Here is a 20793-nt window from a genome sequence, read left to right as displayed (position 1 = left end):
TACGGATCTCGAAATTGCGCGATACCACCCCAAACACGCTCGTGTAACACCGCCGGTTCCGCCATAATCGGATTTCTGTCGCTGCTCGTGCAGAATCGCTCGATATCTATAAATCAGCATAGCGCTAGGTTACGCCAACGGCGAAGATTTATATTGGTCACGTATGCGTATATATATACGCCGCGCGTTTATCAATAAATTGCATCTGTGTGGTACTTCTCGAATCGTTAAAATAAGTAGAATTTATTTGCTCCGAGAAAATATACCGTCTTGCAATTTGCGAAAGAGCTCCTCGTTAAAATTTCAAACCTGATATTAGCGAGATATTACCTCTGGTAAAATACTAGAATCGCTATTCATTTATAAAGCTATATTTAAATATTAGACGGATTAAGATCGCAAGCCGTAACGACTAAATTCGTCTCGATCCGCGTGACTGCGCCAATAATTTATGCATCGATGACTGAGTTCGACGGCGTTAACCGATTATTCGCTCGGAACAGGGTCGTTGTTGTATAGATATGCATATGCACTGTAAGCACTCCAAGGTCTTCGAAAACGTTCGAGGAAAAAAAAACAATCAGTTTTAAGACCCGAGAAAAGAAATCTGAATATATTAAAGATTTAATTTTCATATAGATATTATTCGAAAATTTAATAAACTAAATAAAAATGTTTCTTTCTTATTCTTCATGTTTTTTGAAGTTCACATTAGATAGTTGAAGGGAAAAAACATCACGATCTCTCGCTCACTATTTTGTTAAAACGTACAAAATAAAATTCCGTTTTGTTATTCAGTGTTAAATGAAACAGGTATTGAATTTTATGCGATTACGGAGCTCCGTGAAAGTTAAAGCGATCGAAACGAAGAATTAAATACGCAATTCCAACTCGGAGGTCTCCTGTACAACGCGCAATAATAATGTAGGCGACTTGGAAAACTCGGCACGTGGATGTAACACGCGCGTTGTTCATTTCCTCCTCTATTTCCGATGGCGCCATTTAAATCGCAACTGCCCTAACTAACTGGAAATCGAAGTCCTGCGCCGCACATTCCGGTCCTCAAGGGTATGTCGACAGAATGCGCGTGCGTATGTGTATCCGTGTGTGCGCGCGTGTTTATGAAACAAGGAGCGAGCGAGAGAGAGAGAGAGAGAGAGAGAGAGAGAGAGAGACAGCGTCGAGACCCGTTTGCCACGGAGTTTGATTTGTCCCGAACAAGCCCGCGCGAAGAGGAAGAGTCCTATCTATTGGCATTAATATATACGAGAAATTGCTCGAGAGAGCCAACGAAAATCGATGGGCACCATTAAACCTAACAAAGAACTGCTTGGCGTTCGTTGCGCGCCCAATTGCATAAGCGCGGAATAATGCAGTTTTACACAATGGAAACATGAAATGAAATTTGCAATTATAAACGGATCCATCGTTTATACCCTCATTTCGCGTCGCGGTATTGTACCATCCATCATTTACATTCGCGCATGAGACATCGACTGTGATATACGTAGAGACGTAGAAATTCGTATCGCGTTCGCGCCGCCGAAAAAAAAGGAGGGGAAAAAACATTTAGCTTTGATTTCATTAAACGCTCCAAATTCGCAAAACCAACAATTCTCATCAATTCCGAGTTAAAACGAAATACGTACCGCCCGGAGGCAGAACATACAGAGGGGAGGAGGAGATCGAACAAAGCCTCTTCGCTGATTTTGATTAATTTTTCGGTATTTTGCTAGAATATCGCTTTTATTCCCCCCCCCCCCACCGGAATGCCCAAAATTGTCACGTGATAAAATGTAAAATATCAAATGCAAATATACATTGGTCCCGCGGATTCGGATAATAATCCCGCGGAAATCACGTTCAGGGCTATGTAATTTATTAGCCTCTTTTTTCTTCGCGCCGATTGCCGCAAAACGCTCGACGATTGCGTTACGCATCGGAATACGCAAATTTCGCGCTTTGTCCCGCGACGCGAGATTACAAAATCGACTCTTGCGCCAATCGCGAATTTTAATTCCGACTCTCGCCCTCCCGCTGAAAACTTTGTTTTCCACCCCTTCGCTCTCTCTCTCCTCTTCTCCGCCCGCGGCGCGTAATTACATTACACCTACGTCGCAACAGATGTCATCGCCGTTGATCTATTAAATAACGTGATTTATGGGTCGGCGTTCTCCCGGTATCTCGCGCTCGGATGCTCTCATTGCTCTCTCGCTCGGCATGGAACCCCGGGCTCGACTCGACTCGAGTCGAGACGAGTCGAAGCGGAGAGTCGACTCCGCAGACTCTCCGCTGGCTTTTTTTCTCGCGTATCTCACAAGCTCTATCTCGCCGTTCTCGAGAGCGAGCCCTGCGCGCACACGCCGGCGCCGCTCCTCGCCACGGGCTCCGGCGCGCGATTTTCTTTTGTTCGCCCGCGCCGTCGTGCAGAGAGACGGGAAACAATGGCGGTGCACGCGGCGAAATTAAAACCGCCTACGGACTTTTCATATTTCGCCGACGAGCCGAGTCTTCGCTCGTGGCTCTCTCGCGCTAAATCGCCCCTAGGCGTTTCTCGTTTCATTTCAGCTTCTAGCGTGTATCAACCGAGAGAGAGCTGTACACGAGCGATATATAGGGTCTTTTTTCTTTTATACTTTCGAGATTTTCGAGTCTATTTCTCTTGTCGACGACAACGTCGATGTAATATTTCTGCCTCAGTAATTCTGCGAATATATTCTATCGAAGATCTGAAGATCCTTTTTGCATATTATATTACGGAATCACGCTCATATCTCTCGAAATATTTGTTCTTTTAAAACCAAATAAGTAACATTTACTTCGCCAGTCATTCTTTCTTTTACTCAGTTGACTTAGAGCAGATTTTAGGAAAATTTCTTTTTAAAACTAACGGCGTTCTCTCGTTCGTTGCACTAAGAGCCACTATTTCCAACGTCTGTTAACTTCTAACCGACCGTTAACTTTTCAGAATAGCCAATAGAAGTTGGCTATTTGAAAGTTAACACGGTCGGTTAGAAGTTAACAGACGTTGGAAATAGTGACCTTATGTGCATCTGACATATTCTTATAACAAGATTTTGCTTATATCGATAACAAACGAGAATATTAATTGTTCCAAAAGTTAAAATTTACGATATCCAAAATCTCTTTTATCTAAATATATATGACCCATCCCAAAAATAGAAAAGAATAAACGTATAACTTCACGCAGATAATAAATTTATTCCTGGACACTTTCAATTATCAAGACTGAGCGATTTAGAATATTCAGAGAAAGTAAACGTTTATTATGTGCATCGGGAATTATTTATAACTCAATCTTCAATGTAATTTCCCGTAGCAATATTACGCTTATTTCCTAGCGAAAGGAAGACATCCGAAATGTCGGATTTCGTTAATAAAGCACGATTTATTGTATTTAGTTGATTTGTTGCCGGAAGGCAGCGCGATTCAATGGAGGGTTGATTCGTCCGGCACAATAGAGCTCTTCAGGTTTACCGTCGGGATAAAAACCGAACTCATCTCCCGTGGCGAAACGTACGTACGGCGCCACGGCCGCGGCGGCGGAGCCGGGAATATCCGTCCGACAGGAAGAAATTGCGTATGCGACTCCCGACAGCCGGAGACGTAATATTCTCATTGTCGGTACATAACAGGCGCCGGGCACTTCCGCGCGTTTTACACCGCGAGGGACGGCAATCGATAACTTTTTAAAGCGGATAGGCCGCGCGCGCGCGAGTGCGCGCTTACGAAGAGAGGAGCCGAAATACACGCGCGGCATAAAATAGAAATAAAGTCGACATCTCTCTCTTTCTCCGTCTCGCGGATTCCGACGGAATCGTAACGCAATACTAGTACACCACTTCGCGTATCTAACGGTATCGCTACCGGGTTTCGCAAATGCAATTCCGAATTCCGGACGTACTCCGATATTTGGATATCGCTGGGCCTGATATTGGAATATCCGGATGATTCAAGCGACTTGAATTCTCTGAATATCGGGCGCGAATGAAATTTTGTCATTTTTATCTCGCGAATAGACAGAATAGTAATGTCAAACATGTAAAATTCCGCGCAATCCTTGCTTATCTAAAAATTTCTATTGTTAATTGAAAATCCGAATATATATTTTCACCATTCAGATTAATGGTATAAATAGAGGACAGTACAAAATTCGCCCTTTAGATTCGTTAAAGGATTCGACATTAAAAGATAAAACTAATGGTCCCGGGGGCCATACCATCAGCGTCGAAGACATATTACGACGTAATCGATCGGAGTATAATCTCCAAATAATGATACCCGCGATACTGGCGAGTGTTTTCCCAATAGTTGTCGGCGTTGCTAGTCTTAATAGCCATTCTACTCGTTGTACGTCCGATGACTTGGCGTATGGCGTCACGACCGCGATGTCAGTATTGATTTACCGTCGGTTTGGTGTGGGCTCCGGCCCACTATCTCTCTCCATCTCTCCGGTCCCACCTCTCTCCTCTGCCATGCTCTCACTGGCGCTTATCATTCCCATTCGCTCTAATTCGCCATTTCCTCCCTTGTTCTGCTACGGGCAGGAAAGCCCGAAGTGGGAAGAGACGTAAAGAAAGAGCCGGGCGAGCCGGCCGTTAGATCGATCTACGGAGGGAAGGAGGACACTCCGAGTGCCCTCACAGATTGACGTTATAGTAGTTTCTCCCTCTGTCTTTCTCCCGTTCCCCTCCCTTTAAGCTCGATGACGACGATAGTGCGGCTACCATGGACGGAGGAATATTTGCGCGATGACTCGGCGCGCGCATTTCACGCGCGTACGACCCGAAAGAAAGAGAGACATGAAGACCGGCTCCGCAGCTAAATGCGTGCGCGTGCAAGTGCACGCACGTGTGCGTACGCGTGGGTGCATTCGGGGGATCGCAGAATGGAAGAGACGGACAGACGGAGAGAAAAAGAGAAATAGAGGGAAAGGAGAGAATTTCTCTCTCTCGGCAGGCTTCCAAAGGATCTTTTACCACAGAAATACTTAATTACAATGCTGCCGGTAGTTTAGTGTGATTTTAATTTGGTGGCGGCGGCTCTCTCTCTCTTTTTCCCGGTGGCCTCCGGGTTAGCTCTCCACTTCTCGATCGTTATCTTCTTTTGTGCGTCTGAAATTATTACGGTCGCGCGGCTACGTCGGTCGTCCCGCTAACGAACGGGCTGATTTCTCCGAGAGAACGAGAAGTGGAAGAAAAGGCAGCGGGCGACGCGACGGTGGCAGAATGCACCGCGCGTCGCGCGCAATTAGATTTAAACGGGAGATCCGCTTTGGAAAAATTGCTTTTGCTTTATCGACCTGTCAGCGGATCTATCTCGTTAGAGATTAATTCCTCGCAACGCAATTAATCGTTTATCTATAACAGCATATAAATCCACTGTTTTTAATTGATTCTCCATTGGTTAATAACATTACGTCAATCATAATAATAGCGGGGTTATAAAGTGGTGTTCGATAATCGACATTGCATAGGGTAATAATCCTTGTGAAAGATATCGGAATTCTCTACCGGAATTTTTGCGGAAAATGCCAGAGCTGCTGACGTTGTTCTTTCGGGTAAAATGATGTTATTTCATAGCCTTAGGCTCTGAATGAGAGAGAGAGAGAGAGAGAAAAAAAAGAAGTTGAAATATTTATACTTAAACTGACCACGGGTAGAACGGTCTAGTATTTTTTGCACGAAAAATGACAGTAGAAACTGGCACTCGAAAAGTTAATTAGACGTCATATGTTTCCACATAATTAAATTTTAGATAAGAAAAGTGGGAATAACCGTGAATATTTAACGTTGATTAATTTGACAATTAAGAGCGTGCTCAAATCTTTCTCGTTCGTTAAAATTCTGTTAAAATTAAAGGGAAAAAAAACACGCGAGAGAGAGTGAGATTTTGCTATCTGTTCCTGCTGCGTAATTATTCACTCGAGATATCACTATTTACAGTGCAGGAGGGAGAAAGAGAGAGCCAATCGCGCAACGATTCATTGTACTTTGACTGACGATATCACGCAGGATGATTAATTGAAATATTGTTTTACATCGTCGGATACGCGCGTCGCACAAATCGAGCTACGTACGACGGGCGGCATAAAAAAACCTGCGAAACTCCAGTCAAAAGAATTCAAAGTGGCGGTTGATATCTACCCGATATCGATTATCGATGCCTACTATATGGGCTTCGAAATACTCATACCCGTACTCAATTGCGTATTACGGATACCAATACCCTCCGATTGCGTATTATCGATACCCGGTACGCGCTTCGAGAGCTTTAAATCCGTGCTCAAGTTCATCGATCGCGAGCCCAAATAACGGCCGAGACAGAACGAAGTGCGCAACTAACGCGCGATGAAATAATAATCTGTAAAAAAATGAGAAATTTTAGAAGGCGAACGTGCATTCCAAACCTGACAAATGATCGAAGTTGCGATGTACGTGGCATAAAATGAAAGGCTCGTCGTAACACATGAAAAGATTAACGTGAATTTCTCTGTTTTTTTCCGTATATGTAATATTTTTAAATTTATATTAATATTTGTAAAATATTTGTTATTCTCTCTACATGTAATCTTATTAATGTATCGCATACATTTATTCTCCTTGCTTCTTGTATTTTATTCTCGTCCTACATCTCGACGGATACTAACGATCGACGTGGCAAAATCACCCGGTATAAGGAGCAGTCACGTTCCAAGGAAGGGTGCCTTGTGTGTGCGCACAGTTGCCGTTGGTCCGTTGACGAAGGGACGGAATCTCGCGGCGCGCACCCTTCGGGACTCCTTCGACGGGGTCGCCGAAACTTATAAAAAAATAAGACCGTTTCAGGGAGACTCTAACGCACGATCGTTTCTCTCGCAAAAGGGCTCCTTTCCCGCCGCGCGGGGGGGGGGGAAGGGGAGCTCATCTCTTCCCTTCCACCCACGCCGAACCTCTCTACCGTCCTGCCTCTGCTCCTCTCTCGCACCCTCTCGTCCTCTCTTCCCGTGCGCGCGCACGCATACACCTGTACCTAAAATGGCGATGGGTAGAAAGAAGCCCGCTTCTCTCGCTCCCGTTCTCTCTCTCTCTCTTTATCTATCTCTGTCTCGCTATCTCGCCGCCCCAGAAGAAATTGTCTTACGAGGCGCTCTTATCGATCGTGCGTTTTCCCCCTTGCGATTCTCTTCTCGCACCCCACATCTTCGGCCTTTACGGTCGAGAAAGGGAACTTAACGGGGTCGAAGACACCTTCGGGCCGTACATCTTTCACGAGTCCTGCCGCGCGCTGTATCCGCGCCGGGAAAGACGCCGTCCTCTCTCTCTCTCTCTCTCTCGACGAGAGACAGAGAGTCAGTCAGCCTGCCTGCCAACCAGCCAGCCAGGCAGCCAGCCATCTAGCCAGCCAGCCAGCCGCGTGTGCCAGCATCGAAATTGTCTGTCGCGACAGAGCGGCGCGCAACATCGAATATTAAAGGCACCCTAATCGCGAGCGACAGTGTATAATAGCGCAATAATAAGATGATCTCGGAATATCGAGACTCTCTACCCTTCCCGAGAATGTCGCGATACGTGAAGGGATTATTTCGCTTTCCGCCACAATGCCATACGGAAAGTTAATGGAACGCTTAATTACGGAGTTGCCTGACGTACAAAATCGTCGCTCGGTTATTGCGCGTGGTTTCGAGTAACGTACATGCTGTAGTGCGCTAGCATAATCATTATTATCATTATTAGAGATAGCGCGGGTAACGACGCAAGTTCACATGATTTAACTTGAATAGAGAGATTCGGCTTGAGTTCTCGAAGCGTGAGAGAAACAACGTTTGAGTTTTTACCGAGGAAATTCGGCTGTATGGATTAGCTGAAAGAACCCTTGTTAACAGATCGATGGAGAGGACGCGGGAGAACCAAGGTGTACACTTACGCATTCGCTTTTCGCTTAATGATATTGCTACGATCTCTATCTAACCGCGCTGAAATTTTCAAACCGCCACGCCAGTTTCCTTTGTGCCTCTCTTCCGCGACTACTACACACTCTCTCTCTTTCTCTCTCTCTCTCTCTCTCTTGGCGCATTCATACGGGCCATCTGTGTACGCGCTCGATCTTGATAGAGAGGCCCAGGCCGGCGCGCGGCATTATATCCGTAATGGTACTCGCGCGAAATAATAGGACCTAATACGCCCTTTCGGAAGGCGACGGCGAACTACTCTGACGGAAATACCTCTCTCGCAGAGGAGTAGCGCGCAACGATGGAAGAAGAAAGAGAATGAGAAAGAGAGAACGAGAAGGGAAAGAAGGGAGAGAGAGAGAGAGAGAGAGAGAGAGAGAGAGAGAGAGAGAGAGAGAGAGAGAGAATGCGCTCTCACGTCGGGTTTCTCTGGCTCCGCCGGGCGAAGTTCAGAAAACATCTCGGTGGATCTCGGCGCTCGACCGGCGCGGCGAGGAAGGCCTGCAACGCGCGCGCGAACAACGCGCTCCTTTGTCCGATATATCGCGCGCGATCTTCTGCGATCTCTCGGTCGCTCATCATCGTCGTCGTCATCGTCGTCGTCGTTACGCGTGGCCGGCAACAAAATGTAAGCTGTTGCTCCGCGAACAGCCGATTCCTGTCGCGTCGCGTCGCGGTATCGCGGTCCCGTAGCCCCGTTTCGTTAAATTAGTCTCTTTGATGTGTCATACGTGTCACGAGCGCGCGCGCTCTCTCTCTCCCTTTCCCTCTCCGCTCGCTTCTCGCTTTCCTCCTTCGCCCTAATCGCGCGCTACTTTAGACAGAGCTTTCTTTCAGCGCGCAGCGCGCCGTAAACGACCGTAACGCGCGGTGAGTTTCAGCCTGGAAATAAGCCGTTTTCCGAAGGTCTATTTTAATTGGCGGCAAGTCAAAAGCGCATACTCGTGGAAAATCGCCGCCGTTGTTCGGGGCTGGGAGAGCGCCGCGCCGGCCTCGTCGCAATTACTTCGGAAATAATACGATGTTGCCCCGGAACGCTGGAAAATTTGCCGCTAAATATCGCGGAAATTAGGCATGAAATTGAATTACCGTTGAAGCGCGGGAAATAGCGTAGGTCCACCTTAATACAAAGTTGATTAAAATTATGAAACCGTATCCTGTACATAACGCATACTAGAAGAGAGGGAAATAAATTTTTTTTCAGCTGAAACAGAATTTGATAGCGCGGGCGTTTAATAAAAACTACCGCGTGTATACATTTCCGACTTTTGCCAGTGCAAATACCGGTCCTATTACCGGAGTGAATCGAATTACTCGGCGGCGCGGCGGGGGCGCGCGCGCGCGTCAAACAAACGAGGCGGACGTTTTCTTGTCCTCGCTACGACGACGAGGTGCTTTACCGCCCAAGGCGGAGACAAGATCCGCCGCTGCTTTACATTCTCGGATTTGTCGTACTCGCGGGTGCCGAGAGGTCCCCGGCGCGGGCGCTGTTTTACATTCCACGGTTAAAGCGCGCCGGAGTCTCGCTTTTGTACCGTATGAAATAACTGAAAATCCGCGCCCGCGCTCGCTCTGACGGCCCGCCCTTCAAAGTCCATCACCTTCGTTCTCCCATTAAATCCCCGAACGAGAGAACGACGGAGGTGTTTGCGGTAGGAAAGTTTAACCGTGGCGCTCGCTAGACTGCACTAACAGTTTATTTAACGACTACCACCGTCAACTTGCCTGAAACGTAAAATCGCGTTTTCACTAACTTTTTAACGTTATATCGCGACGATGTCAGGGTCTCCTTGACCCTCAGGTCGACGCGACCAAGCAACATCTTTATTATGTAAATGCACAATGTATTATGTATCGTTTAGTCAAGCGACACATTTCGAAAATATTACGGTAATCTCGAAATCGTCGATCTGTCGGAAAACATAGCTAAAGAGAAATAGACTATATTTAAACTTTTTATTGTTCTGACGAAAGTGGGTCACGAAAGATTCGTGCCATTGGTCATCGGAAAAGAATCTAAAAAAGAAGTATCACGTAAGTATCATTTAATCAAACGGTAGATTAATTTCGAAATATTTAGGTAATCTCGAAATCGTCGATCTGCCGGAAAATAAAGCTAAAGAAAAATAGAATATATTTAAATTTTTTATTGTTCTGAAAGTATGTCACGAAAGATGCCATTGGTCATCGGAAAAAAATCTAAAAAAGAAGTATCACACAAGTATCATTTAATCAAACGGTAGATTTCGAAATATTTAGGTAATCTCGAAATCGTGTCGGAAAATAGCTGAAAAAATATATTTAAAGTAAAACGTTTATATATTCTGACGAAAGTATATCATGAAAGATTCGTGTCATCGATCAACGAAAAAAAATCTAAATATCGCGCCAGATATAAATATGGCGCATGCTGCGACGTTAAGTGATACATAGCGCCGTCGATTTCGATTCTCGAGCGCGTAATCTCCGCGATTAATTTCCAGGGCCCGAATTCGCCCGGCGACCCAGGACGACACGCGTACGTGTCGCGGCCCGTGAAAGATAACGCGAAGTCACTTGTCATTCCGCGGGAGAAAGGAACGGGCCTTGCCTTCGAGCAAGTTCTGATCAGCCCTTTTTAGTCTTCATTCGGATTCCACGCCGGCGACGCGAGCGAGTGCAAATGGCAGATGGCGAGTAAAAAAAGGGAGAGAGGAGAAAAAAGAGAAAGAGAGAGAGAGAGCGAGCGAGCGAGCGAAAAGGGAGGAAAAAAAGAGTCGAGCGCGAGAATGCATCCTAACGACACGCGGCATATCTCATTGGAGTGCTCGATGCACTCGCGCACACGTGCTAAGGTGCGACGAGGGACGACGGGTCGAGTGTGTGACGAAGTAACTAACATTCCTCTCTCGTGGACGCCGCAATATGCGAAAGACAACGTACAGCCGTCCCATTCCGTTATCCATCCCCGGCCGTGTTCATTCGTGTCTCGGTATTCACGGTACACGGTGTTTCGTGAGATTTGCATCGAATTCCCCGATAGCGTATCGTCTAATCGATTAAGTGGTTTGATACGCGAATGCTCCAACCTACGCTTTCGAGTTCATTTAAATCTTGTTTTATTCATTTTAAAGATAGATATATATTACCAAGTTTATAAATAGTAAATCAAATAATCGTTGCCCTTTTATCGATTTCTCTTACCTACACTGTTAAATATTAAAGGATGAAATTTAAATCAATAATTTGAATTACATTTTGTTATTTCTAACTACCATGTGTGTCGAAATTTATTATTTTAACAGTATTATTTTAACTTCATTGGTTCAGTTAAACTTATGACATATTGAGTAGGAGCAGTGGCGACTATAAAAATGGTCAAAATGAGTTAAATGGTTAAATAAGGATAAGCTTCGGGTTGAATTTTAATTTCGAATTTTTAAGAATCTCATATAATTTAGAATTACTATTAAAAATAAAGTATGCCATAAATTCACAATAAAATCTGTTATTAAAGCAAACTGCATTTAAGAAATAGCGAAGACTGAACTTTTTCCTGTTAAATATTTCGAAAGCTTGAGCTTCGTAAAATTTTGACTTGATTTTTGATTAAGAAAAGATCTGTTTCATATTCATCAACGATAAATATATAGAAACACATCTGAAAAATATTTCAGACGAAACATCAATAAAAAAATATTCCTAATTATTCGTTATTAATTATGCAAAACGATTCTCTGTATCTTACAGTTTCAGATTATAACGAATATTACATATAAAGGTATACATGCGATAATTACTACAATCGGTTATCGATTACATATTCTGGTCTTTAACAATGAATGTCACAATAATTTTCCAACAAGTCTATTTCCTATGCCTGAATGGAATAGAAATGGACTTAACTAACCAAGTTAATCAGTAACGTTGAATACAACTGTGCATTTGTTTCATAATTCAGACTATACATAACTTCTATAGACCGTATATGGAATACGATCGATTTATAATATCTGTCATTATGCCAGCTGGTCGGGCGTGATGCGGTTTACAATGTGGCTCTATCGAGATACGTTTCAGACTTCTATTATTAACGTGTATCGTACTTACTATTATTGCATCGAATTTTTCAAAATACATCGAAATTTAATTTTTATTACCGCCCCGAACCTTGAATTCGACTATTATCCCCGCTGATTACCCGAGCGAATACCCGAAATTGCTCGAGTAAATGGCGAGCTTTATTGAACTTTGTCACGCCGTTCGACGTGGGTTAATTGCGTATCACGGATATCAATGTCGCGCAAAAAGGACGGACGCGGCAGGGGGGCGGACGTGTTTACGTGAAATGACGCTTTCATCGACGAAAGGAGGAGAGGGGGGGGGAGAGATACCCTTTTTTTAGACGGCCGTGCCGTTGTCTCTCGCGGTTGAAACTCTCGGCATTATCCACGTGCCGTTTTTACGAGCGAGCCGAGCGAACCGCGGAACAAAGACCATATGTACACGTCAGTCAGTCGCGAAACACTATCTTTAGATTCCTACTATAGATGGTGATTAATTATTCGTGTGTACGCGTCCGCGTTCGTTGTCGTCTGACACGATGAGAGAGGGGGAGAGAGAGGGAGAGGGAGGGAGAGAGAGAGCAAGGAGTCGGCAACCTAGTGGTGGCCGTCTTTCGTCATAAATTATTCATCCGCGTGCCGTTTTTGTTTCGCCGGCCGCGTACGCGATATCCCGAGAGTGCGGGTGCATCGATAAAGTCGGAACTGGTTCACGGAGCGAAGCCTCGTCTCCCTCGTTGCGTCTCTCGCTGTTGTTAACCGCACATCCGTGGTAACCTTTGACGACCCGGCGACGAGTATAACTCGCGCGACTCACCCCGGTTTGGTCAGAATTTCCGCTCGACAAGAAATGAGCGCGCTATTCCAAGCGCTGGACGATCGATCGTAGCGTCAGAGAGATTTAAATTACATTCAATATATTTAGCATGGTAAAAGTACTAATGACTTATTAAGCGTATTAAATATAATCCAGACACACGAGGAGGCAGAGATGATTCTACTGATTCTCGGGTTCTTATTTCTGACGAATACTCTACGTTATATCGATAAATAAATATAACAATAATTATAAACATGGAGGGGGAGGGTATAAATCGTAATCTTCTTCTAATGGCCTTAACGGTAGATCTAGACGTCTTTAGACGCGTTTTTATCCCACGACGCACGGTACTCAACGCAATGTTAAATGCGGTGGCGTGATTAAGACGACGATTTATTACGACGATACGCGGAATGTCGTCGAGCATCGTGCGTCGCGAATCGCGTCGGTAACCACGCCTAGTCGGCCGCGCGCGACGGTTTCTAGTTTGCAAACACTTTCATCGCAAGTATGCTGAGGGAGGGGAAGGGGGGGTTTCCACGGTAAAGGAAAAAATGCGCGGTAAATATATTTTATGTCTCTCCCGACGTAAAAGGCAGGGGAGGCCGGGTATCGGTGGCGGCGATTCGGCGCCAGTTCGCGGCCGGGAAAATGCCTCGTAAAGTTATGCGATGCGAAAATTCGCGAGCGCCGGCGTCCTCCTATACCCATACACGCCGGCGATACGGCCGATATACGTGCGTTCGCCTGTCGACGAAATTTTCTGTGCGCAATATTCGAGACAGAAAATTTCGCAGAAACGCGCGTCTGAATCTATCGCGGCGAGAAGCAGGCTGGAGATCGCGTGTACGTTTTATAAGGTACGTTGAGAAAATGTAATTTAAAGTTCAGAATAAATAAAATATTCCTGATATATTACAGAAATCCTTTTCGCGAAAGTAATTGTATCGAATCACGTTTAATCGCATTTAAGTAACGTATATTTTATACGAATTATTCTCTCACGTTTCAGCGAGATTTTCACACCGAATCACATTCGCATAGATTTCCAAGACGTAAATACCTTGCGCTTTTTAGTTACTTTCCAGTATCGGATCATTTCTACGATGATAGCGCATAAAAACCGGCGTGCTTTAGCGAAATGCGCATTTAACTCGCGTCTTATAAAACTGTCACTTTGTACATCCTCGCTTATACGCGCGTCTCCTGTTTGGGAACCGGTAAATATGGCGCGAGGCTGAAAGAGAGAACCGCCTGGGTGAAAAGGATCTCTAAGGGGAGCATGAATAGTCGGCGGTGCCTGGGACTAGCTTCTTACGCGCGCGCGTCAGCGTGTACGGACACCTGCGAAAGCAGAGACGGGCTTTTCTTCTCGTCGTAAGCCACGGTTTTTCTTTTTTTTTTTCCTTTTTTCCTCAGAGCGCATTGTCGTCGCGGCGGCGATTGAAGGAGATTAATCGCAGCGCGCAAGAGGGATCAATCGCCGTAATGGCCATTTAAAACGTGTTTCCGACCGAGGACGACGGATCGTCGCGCCTCGGCGCCACGTAATAACTAATAACACGGCAGCAATTATATCGGGACTCGTAGTAAAAGGTGAGCGGTCATGCGAGAATTAGAAAAATAAGGAGAGAAAAAAAACGAACGCGGAAACGAGGTAGTCGATAGCATGATCAAAGCACGCGAGCGAGTGAGCAAGCGCGAGAGAGAGAGAGAGAGAGAGAGAGAGAGAGAGAGAGAGAGAGAGAGGGAGAGAGGGAGAGAGGGAGAGAGGGAGAGAGAAAGAGAGAAAGAGAAAGAGGGAGAGACAGAGAATTGCAGAATTATCCAAGGAGTTACGGAACGGTATAAACTTAGCTTAATTTATCATTTACACATTGTCCAACGTGCCTCAACATAATCGTCGCGTGCCGCCCGCCCTTATTTCCAGCACACGCGCGTAATTATAGGGAAATCGATATAACGTTCAACAGCGGAGTTCGCCGGCATACCTCCTTAAGGAAATGGAAATAGTTGACTAAGCAATGAATATTACTTCGCCCAATTCGCGAAATAGCACGACTACAGGCGAAAGACGCTCTTTGTCTTATCTCTGAGAGAAAAAGTAATCAATTATCTTTCTGACTAGGCAGTAATAAATATACGAATACAAAATTATATTTTAAACACTTGAACTTTTGATCATATCCTGTGATGTACAACACCAACAAGGGATCTATTTAACTCCGTTAAACGCATAATTTGCGTTCGTAGTCCGCGACGGAATGCATGTACTTAAAAAAAAGAAAAAAAAACAAATTCGTGGGGGGACGCGAAATGTTTTGAAAACCAAATGCTTGCCTACGCGCGCGCGGAGCACAATGCAGTGGACGCATAAGAATGAAGGCTCTCGGAGTTTTGCTTGAATAACGATAAACATCGCGTCGCAAACAAAAATAGAGCGCGGGGAAGCCTACCCCCCCCGTTCCGTGTATCGTCGTCTATTTTTAGACGGCCGCCGCACGGAAACTACTAAAATAAATAACCCGTCCATCCGAACTTTCCCTTAATATTCGTCGAATCTTGTTTTTCCTACACCCGCACGTATATCGGTAACCCGCGATAAAATGTGAAATGCAACGTGTAACGCGCGCGCGCCGAGCGAAAATGCCGCTTATACGTTCGAATAATATTCGACGCGTGGGCATTTGAACCCGCGAGAGAACATAAACGCGACCTGGAAACATGGCGAGCGAGCATCGTGTTCGGTGGTTATTCGTCGCGTTTCTATTACGCGGATTTTCAAAAGGCAATCTCCTCTCTCTCCGCCAGAAGTTTAACTCTCGCCTATTTTCGATTTAAGCGGCGTAAACGCCGGCGATATAATTTCGCGGCGAAATAACGTCGCGTTTTTTTTTTTCACGTTTCATCATAATTTAAAAAGCGCAACTCTCGAAGCCGGTTTCGTAATTAGCAGCCATACGGCCGCCGAGAATAATCGGACTACGCTTTGATTAATAAAGCGTTTTTTGCGAAAGAGGAAGGGGGGGCAGGGACAGCGGGGGTTAAGATAGAATTTAATAAACTCGTCGAAAATCGCGTGTGTCATCTTCAAAGGAAATAACTCGCGCGCTAATTAGGGACACGGGGGAAAAAGGGGGGAAAAAGTGAAAATCATTTAAGCAATATAACGAGCCGGAGCTTCAAGATAAAAGTGATATCTCACGAGCTATCTGCATCGGGGTCAGATGTGCCTCCATCAAAGTAATTGAGGGTTAACAGAATTGATTTCGGACGAAATGATACCGGGGCCTCGTAAGCATTAATAGAGGAGAGGCTGTGCGAGAATCGAAACGCTCTTCGGGAAGTCTTTAATAATCGTTCCCCGTTTAAACGATTAAAAGTTGCTCTTGCAGTTTAATCAATTATATATTATTTGTTACGCGATTTCGATGCAATTAATAATAAATATGTACGCGCGGCGTGACGTTGCGGGAAAAATACATAACGAGCGTTATTCCCCATAATTTATAACTCGTCCTACATCGTGGCTAATTACGTGCAACGTGCAACCAATATTGTAACCTCAGAAACCGAGGGAAAAGTTCATTTTGTCACCGCGGATTATTCTCTCTCTCCCTTTTCTTCGCTCCTTTCTTCTCTATTCTATACAAAAATGCGGAAAATACGTTTGGAAAAACTGTACGTTTGCTCCGATCGAGACATTAATCATCATCCCCCCCCCAATCGTACTTCCTGCTTAACGAATCTTATCTCCCCTGTTTTATCTAAAACGCAAATGTTTGACTACGCGATGTGCGAGTTAATCTACCTTCTATAAATAAATACTCCAGAATCAACGAGCGATATCGACGTATCTCTCATTGCTTTACTTCGAATCGAAGGGCTAGGAACAGCGTTTCCCCGATCCCTCCCGAGTTTCCGAGGCACGGCTCCGGCACCGGCGGCCTGGCAACAAGAGCGACGGCAGCCGCAACGGGTCCATTTTCCCTCGACTTTTAACCGTGATACTCGAACGCGAAGTGCGTTCTCGTTACGCGCGAACTCGATTTGCGCGGATTCGATGGTGCGCGCGCGATCGACGAAACAACGGGAGGGAGGAAGGGTGCGCGCAAATCAATTTATGCGAATAGGATTCGCCGGCGCCGTCGGAGAGCGCGACGCCGCTGATCGAATCGCTTCGACGTTTTCGAGGCTGAGAGAGCAGCCCGCGCTCGCATCTGTTATAAACGCGATCGAGAGGAAGAGGGATAGAGAGAAACAGAGACACACATACACACACAGAGAATTCGTGGGAAAGTCAGGGATTCCGTTTGAACGACGAAGCGCCACGCCGGATCGGCGTCGCGCCACGCCGCGCCGCGTGCAACGGGGACACCCTATATGTACAATATTATTTACGCACGGCGCGACGCGCGGCGGGCGCGGGGGCCACAATGGACCGTGAAAGCACGGCCCGGGGGGGGGGACCAAAGGGTGGCAAACGGCGAACGAGGGGTGAGGGGGGGGGGCTGAAAGAGAGGAGAGAAATCAACGTACCTTGGACTGTGATGCCGAACGCCGCTAGCAGGAGCAACCGATCGATCAATCCGCGGCACATCTTCATTAATGTATCCGAGGGCTGCCCCCGTCGCGCGTCGTACCCTTTTTCTTCCCCGTCGTGCCGTCCGAGAGATCTCGCACACACGTACGCACACACAAAATCAAAACGGAGACGAGGTGGGAGGGGGGGAAGAAGGCTGGAGGATCGAGGCACCCGGGGCGCCGATCAACACTCGCGCGTCATCGGCTGACGACGACGACGATCTCGTTAACGACGAGTCGATCTTCTCTTTCCCTCTTCGACGCCACGCTGACGGACGAAAACGGACGGTTTCCTTCTTCTCTTTTTTCTCTCTCCTCTTCTTATTTCCGACGCACCACAGAACACACTCCGCGAATACTTGGCGCCGCGTTCACGCGCGGCCGCGCGCGCGCACGCACGCACACGCTTTTCACGCGCCAAGGGGGTTATCGATATATATGTATGCGCGTCGCCGTTGGATCCGCCGGCGGTGGAGGACCCGTCGCTTACTTCAGGCGGATCGCCCGTCGCGGCCGCCGGTCCGCGGCCGCGTCTGCCATTGCACGGGGACGAGAGCGGCGGCGAATATCCATTCCCCTCCCCTCCTTCCCTGCGTAGTCGTTACGTCGTATATCCGTTATCGATAACGCGGAAACTGATTAACTGAACTGCTGCTGGTGACGGCCCGGTGAGGGGGAGGGGGTGAGCGTTGAGCGGCAAACTCTTCGTCTCGCCGTCCGCGCGCTTCGCTGTCGTTAGCCGTTACGGCGAGAGGGTAAAACTCGCGCTCGCTTCCCTCACGGGTTGATCGATGCGCGCACCGCGCCGCTGACAACGCCGTCGCTACGACGGCGAGTGTCCATTCCTACGGGGAGCCGACGAAAGCACCGCCGAGGGGGAGGATAATCCGACTCCGAGTCGCGCGCGGTCGGTCGGTCGGCGCGGCGTCAACAGTCGCGCGCGCGCCACTGCCCCGTCCGATGATCCATCTCGCGGGCGCGGGGGAGAGCGCGATCCTCGATCAAAGCGAGAAAGAGAATGGAGGGGGGTAGGAGAGCGACGGCAGGGTCGCGAACGAGCGAGCGATGGCCCGGTCGATGTTTATCGCCGCTCGAATGTCACTCGAAACGAGCCAGGGGAACGGCCGTTAACTCCCGCGGGACGTCAATCCGGACGGCCGCGGACGTCCATCGCCCGCGCGTGTCCCTCGTTTCAGGTAGCGGTTGCACGAAACGTGTCTCGCGTCCTCGGGGCGCCGTCGCGCCGTGCCGTGCCGGTCGCTCGCGCGAACGAAAACAAGAGGGAACGTGGACGTGGTGGCGACGGCGGGGAATACGAACGTTGACGATACCACCAACGCGAAGGCCGATCCGCGACTGGAGCGCGGTACGCAAGCGCCCGTGTATTTAGCGCGCCGGTCAGCGCCGCCTGCGCGACCGGAGAGAACTAAACCCATGCTCATGTACAGGGTGATCCTCGTGAAATGTTACGAGCGTTTTTCCCCGCGTGGAAAACTGTTAGAGGTCGAATTCTTTTTCGGTCATTTGAAATTCGTCGGGAGCTAGGTATCTCGAGACGAATGCAGCTCCGCCGCGCCGCCGCTGGATCCGCCGTGGAATAAAAAGCAAGCGCCCTTATTCTTTCAAATTGAAAGTGCTTTTTTCGAAGGTAAATCGAGTTCTCTCGTCAGGCTGAATGTAAATTATTGGATGAGATCCTCGTCAGGTGCAAGTGGATATTTTACGAGACTTTCATATTTTATATCGACACTTTCTAACATAGAAATATGACTTATCTCGTAAAATATACACTTTCCGATGATTCTTTGATACTTACACAGTTTAATACTTCAATACTTATTTATACATAAGACACGATGAAACGAATCGATTTCTGACACGTACGCGTTTCAAGTTTCAGGAATAGCTCTGGCGATTAAATTTAAGTGAGAATCCGCAAAAATACAGAACGCTAACTTCATGTCGGTACGTGAAAAAGTAATATCGTTTTATTCAGTATCGAATTGAATCATAATACTTCACGACAAGAGGTTCTTAGCCACTTCCAGAGAGAATCTCCAAGAAAACGTCCCATTTGGGGTTATTGCCTAATCTGTTATTAAAAAGATAAGCTTCAACGTGAAAACTTTATTGACATTTCGCGCGTCAGATTCGCTCCCTCCGTTTGATGAAAATTTCAATGATGGCGCCGGGAAGTGAGAGCGCAGAGATAACCGCGTTCCGCGAATCGAGATGAAGAGGAGGAGAGGGAAGGGGATGTTAGAGAGATCCGAGCTCGTAAATAAATCACCGTTCGATATCGTTCGATTTATTATCGAAGCGACAAGTCGCGTGACGGATTTGTCTCACCGACGATTATGGTCGCGTTCCGGGTGCATTTATGGCACGCATCCGGGCAATGCACCACCTACGAGAAGCACCGTTCGAGAATTCGGTTCCGCTGTTCTTCTCCGTGATTACCCTGGACCCGCCGCGAACAGATTTCCCCGTAAGCGTCACGCGGCTCTCTTCGCCCGCGCTCGTCCGCCTTCGGTTCCGCTTCCCCCGCGGCGCGGCGGCGGCTCCGCGACGCAGGATCGTGCTTAAGCACGCGCGAGTCCCCGCCGATATCTAGCCGAGCGGTTGATCCAGACTTTTAAGTTATAACATATGCTTGATATATAAAATGTATTATATACTGTAAATATATCTAATAATGTATTTACAGCATATGTGATATACCTATATGTATATTATAATATGTTATAATATTGTATAGAAGACTGTGTAGGTAGACTCGTTCTTAACAACTACTTTAATTAGTCCCTAATCGGATACTCTCGCGGAAACTATACAACTTTGTCGATAGATACTTTCGCTCGCGATTGGAGTGCTTCGACGATGCTTCGTATCAAGTGTTGAAAAGTACTGGATAAGATAGAAATCAAAATTAATAGATGACCGTTTGTTGAAGACCGTTATTAGACGTTTACATTGACTTACATTGATTTCTTTACATATCGCCCAGTTAGTAGATTACGACATACTTTTAAGTACACCGAAGAGCTTCGATCCTATAGACATGTAACACGCCACTATTGTTCTTCCGATATCAGATAAATATCAACGTTATATCGAAATCCGCGCGCGGCAACGTTACAGGGCCACTATTTTCAACGTCGATTAACTTTAACTGACGATTCCAACTTGTTAACGGAATTTCTAAAAATAAAGAATAAAATATCGTTGTATCGAAAGAGAAAAAAATGTTACAAATCTTTTTCTTTACCGACATTTTGTTCATATTGAAAATTTTATCAATAAATTTGGACCATTAAAGTTAACCACAGTAAAAATAGTGGCCCACAATCAACTCCGAACTTTCGTTGCAACACGGATAAACAAAATGGCGAGAA

At 46.5% G+C, this 20793-nt stretch overlaps 1 protein-coding gene across 1 annotated transcript in view; it reads right to left on the bottom strand.

Moving 5' to 3' along the window:
• LOC139786442 (roundabout homolog 2) overlaps window positions 1-18800 on the bottom strand; it is a 95436-nt gene extending 76636 nt beyond the window's left edge. Inside the window, exon 1 of the mRNA XM_071725609.1 lies at window positions 17354-18800. Within this exon, the coding sequence (XP_071581710.1) occupies window positions 17354-17420 (67 nt within the window). The 5' untranslated portion in view covers window positions 17421-18800. The remainder of the gene's footprint in view (window positions 1-17353) is intronic.
• Between the last annotated feature and the right edge of the window lie 1993 nt (window positions 18801-20793).

This window comes from Temnothorax nylanderi, unplaced genomic scaffold (assembly GCF_030848795.1).
Source record: "Temnothorax nylanderi isolate EJ_2023f unplaced genomic scaffold, tnyl_v1.0 TNYL_tig0009_pilon, whole genome shotgun sequence".
Taxonomy (NCBI): Eukaryota; Metazoa; Arthropoda; class Insecta; order Hymenoptera; family Formicidae; genus Temnothorax; species Temnothorax nylanderi.
The sequence above is the reverse complement of the archived record's forward strand: the minus strand, read 5'-3'. Positions and strand labels throughout refer to the sequence as shown.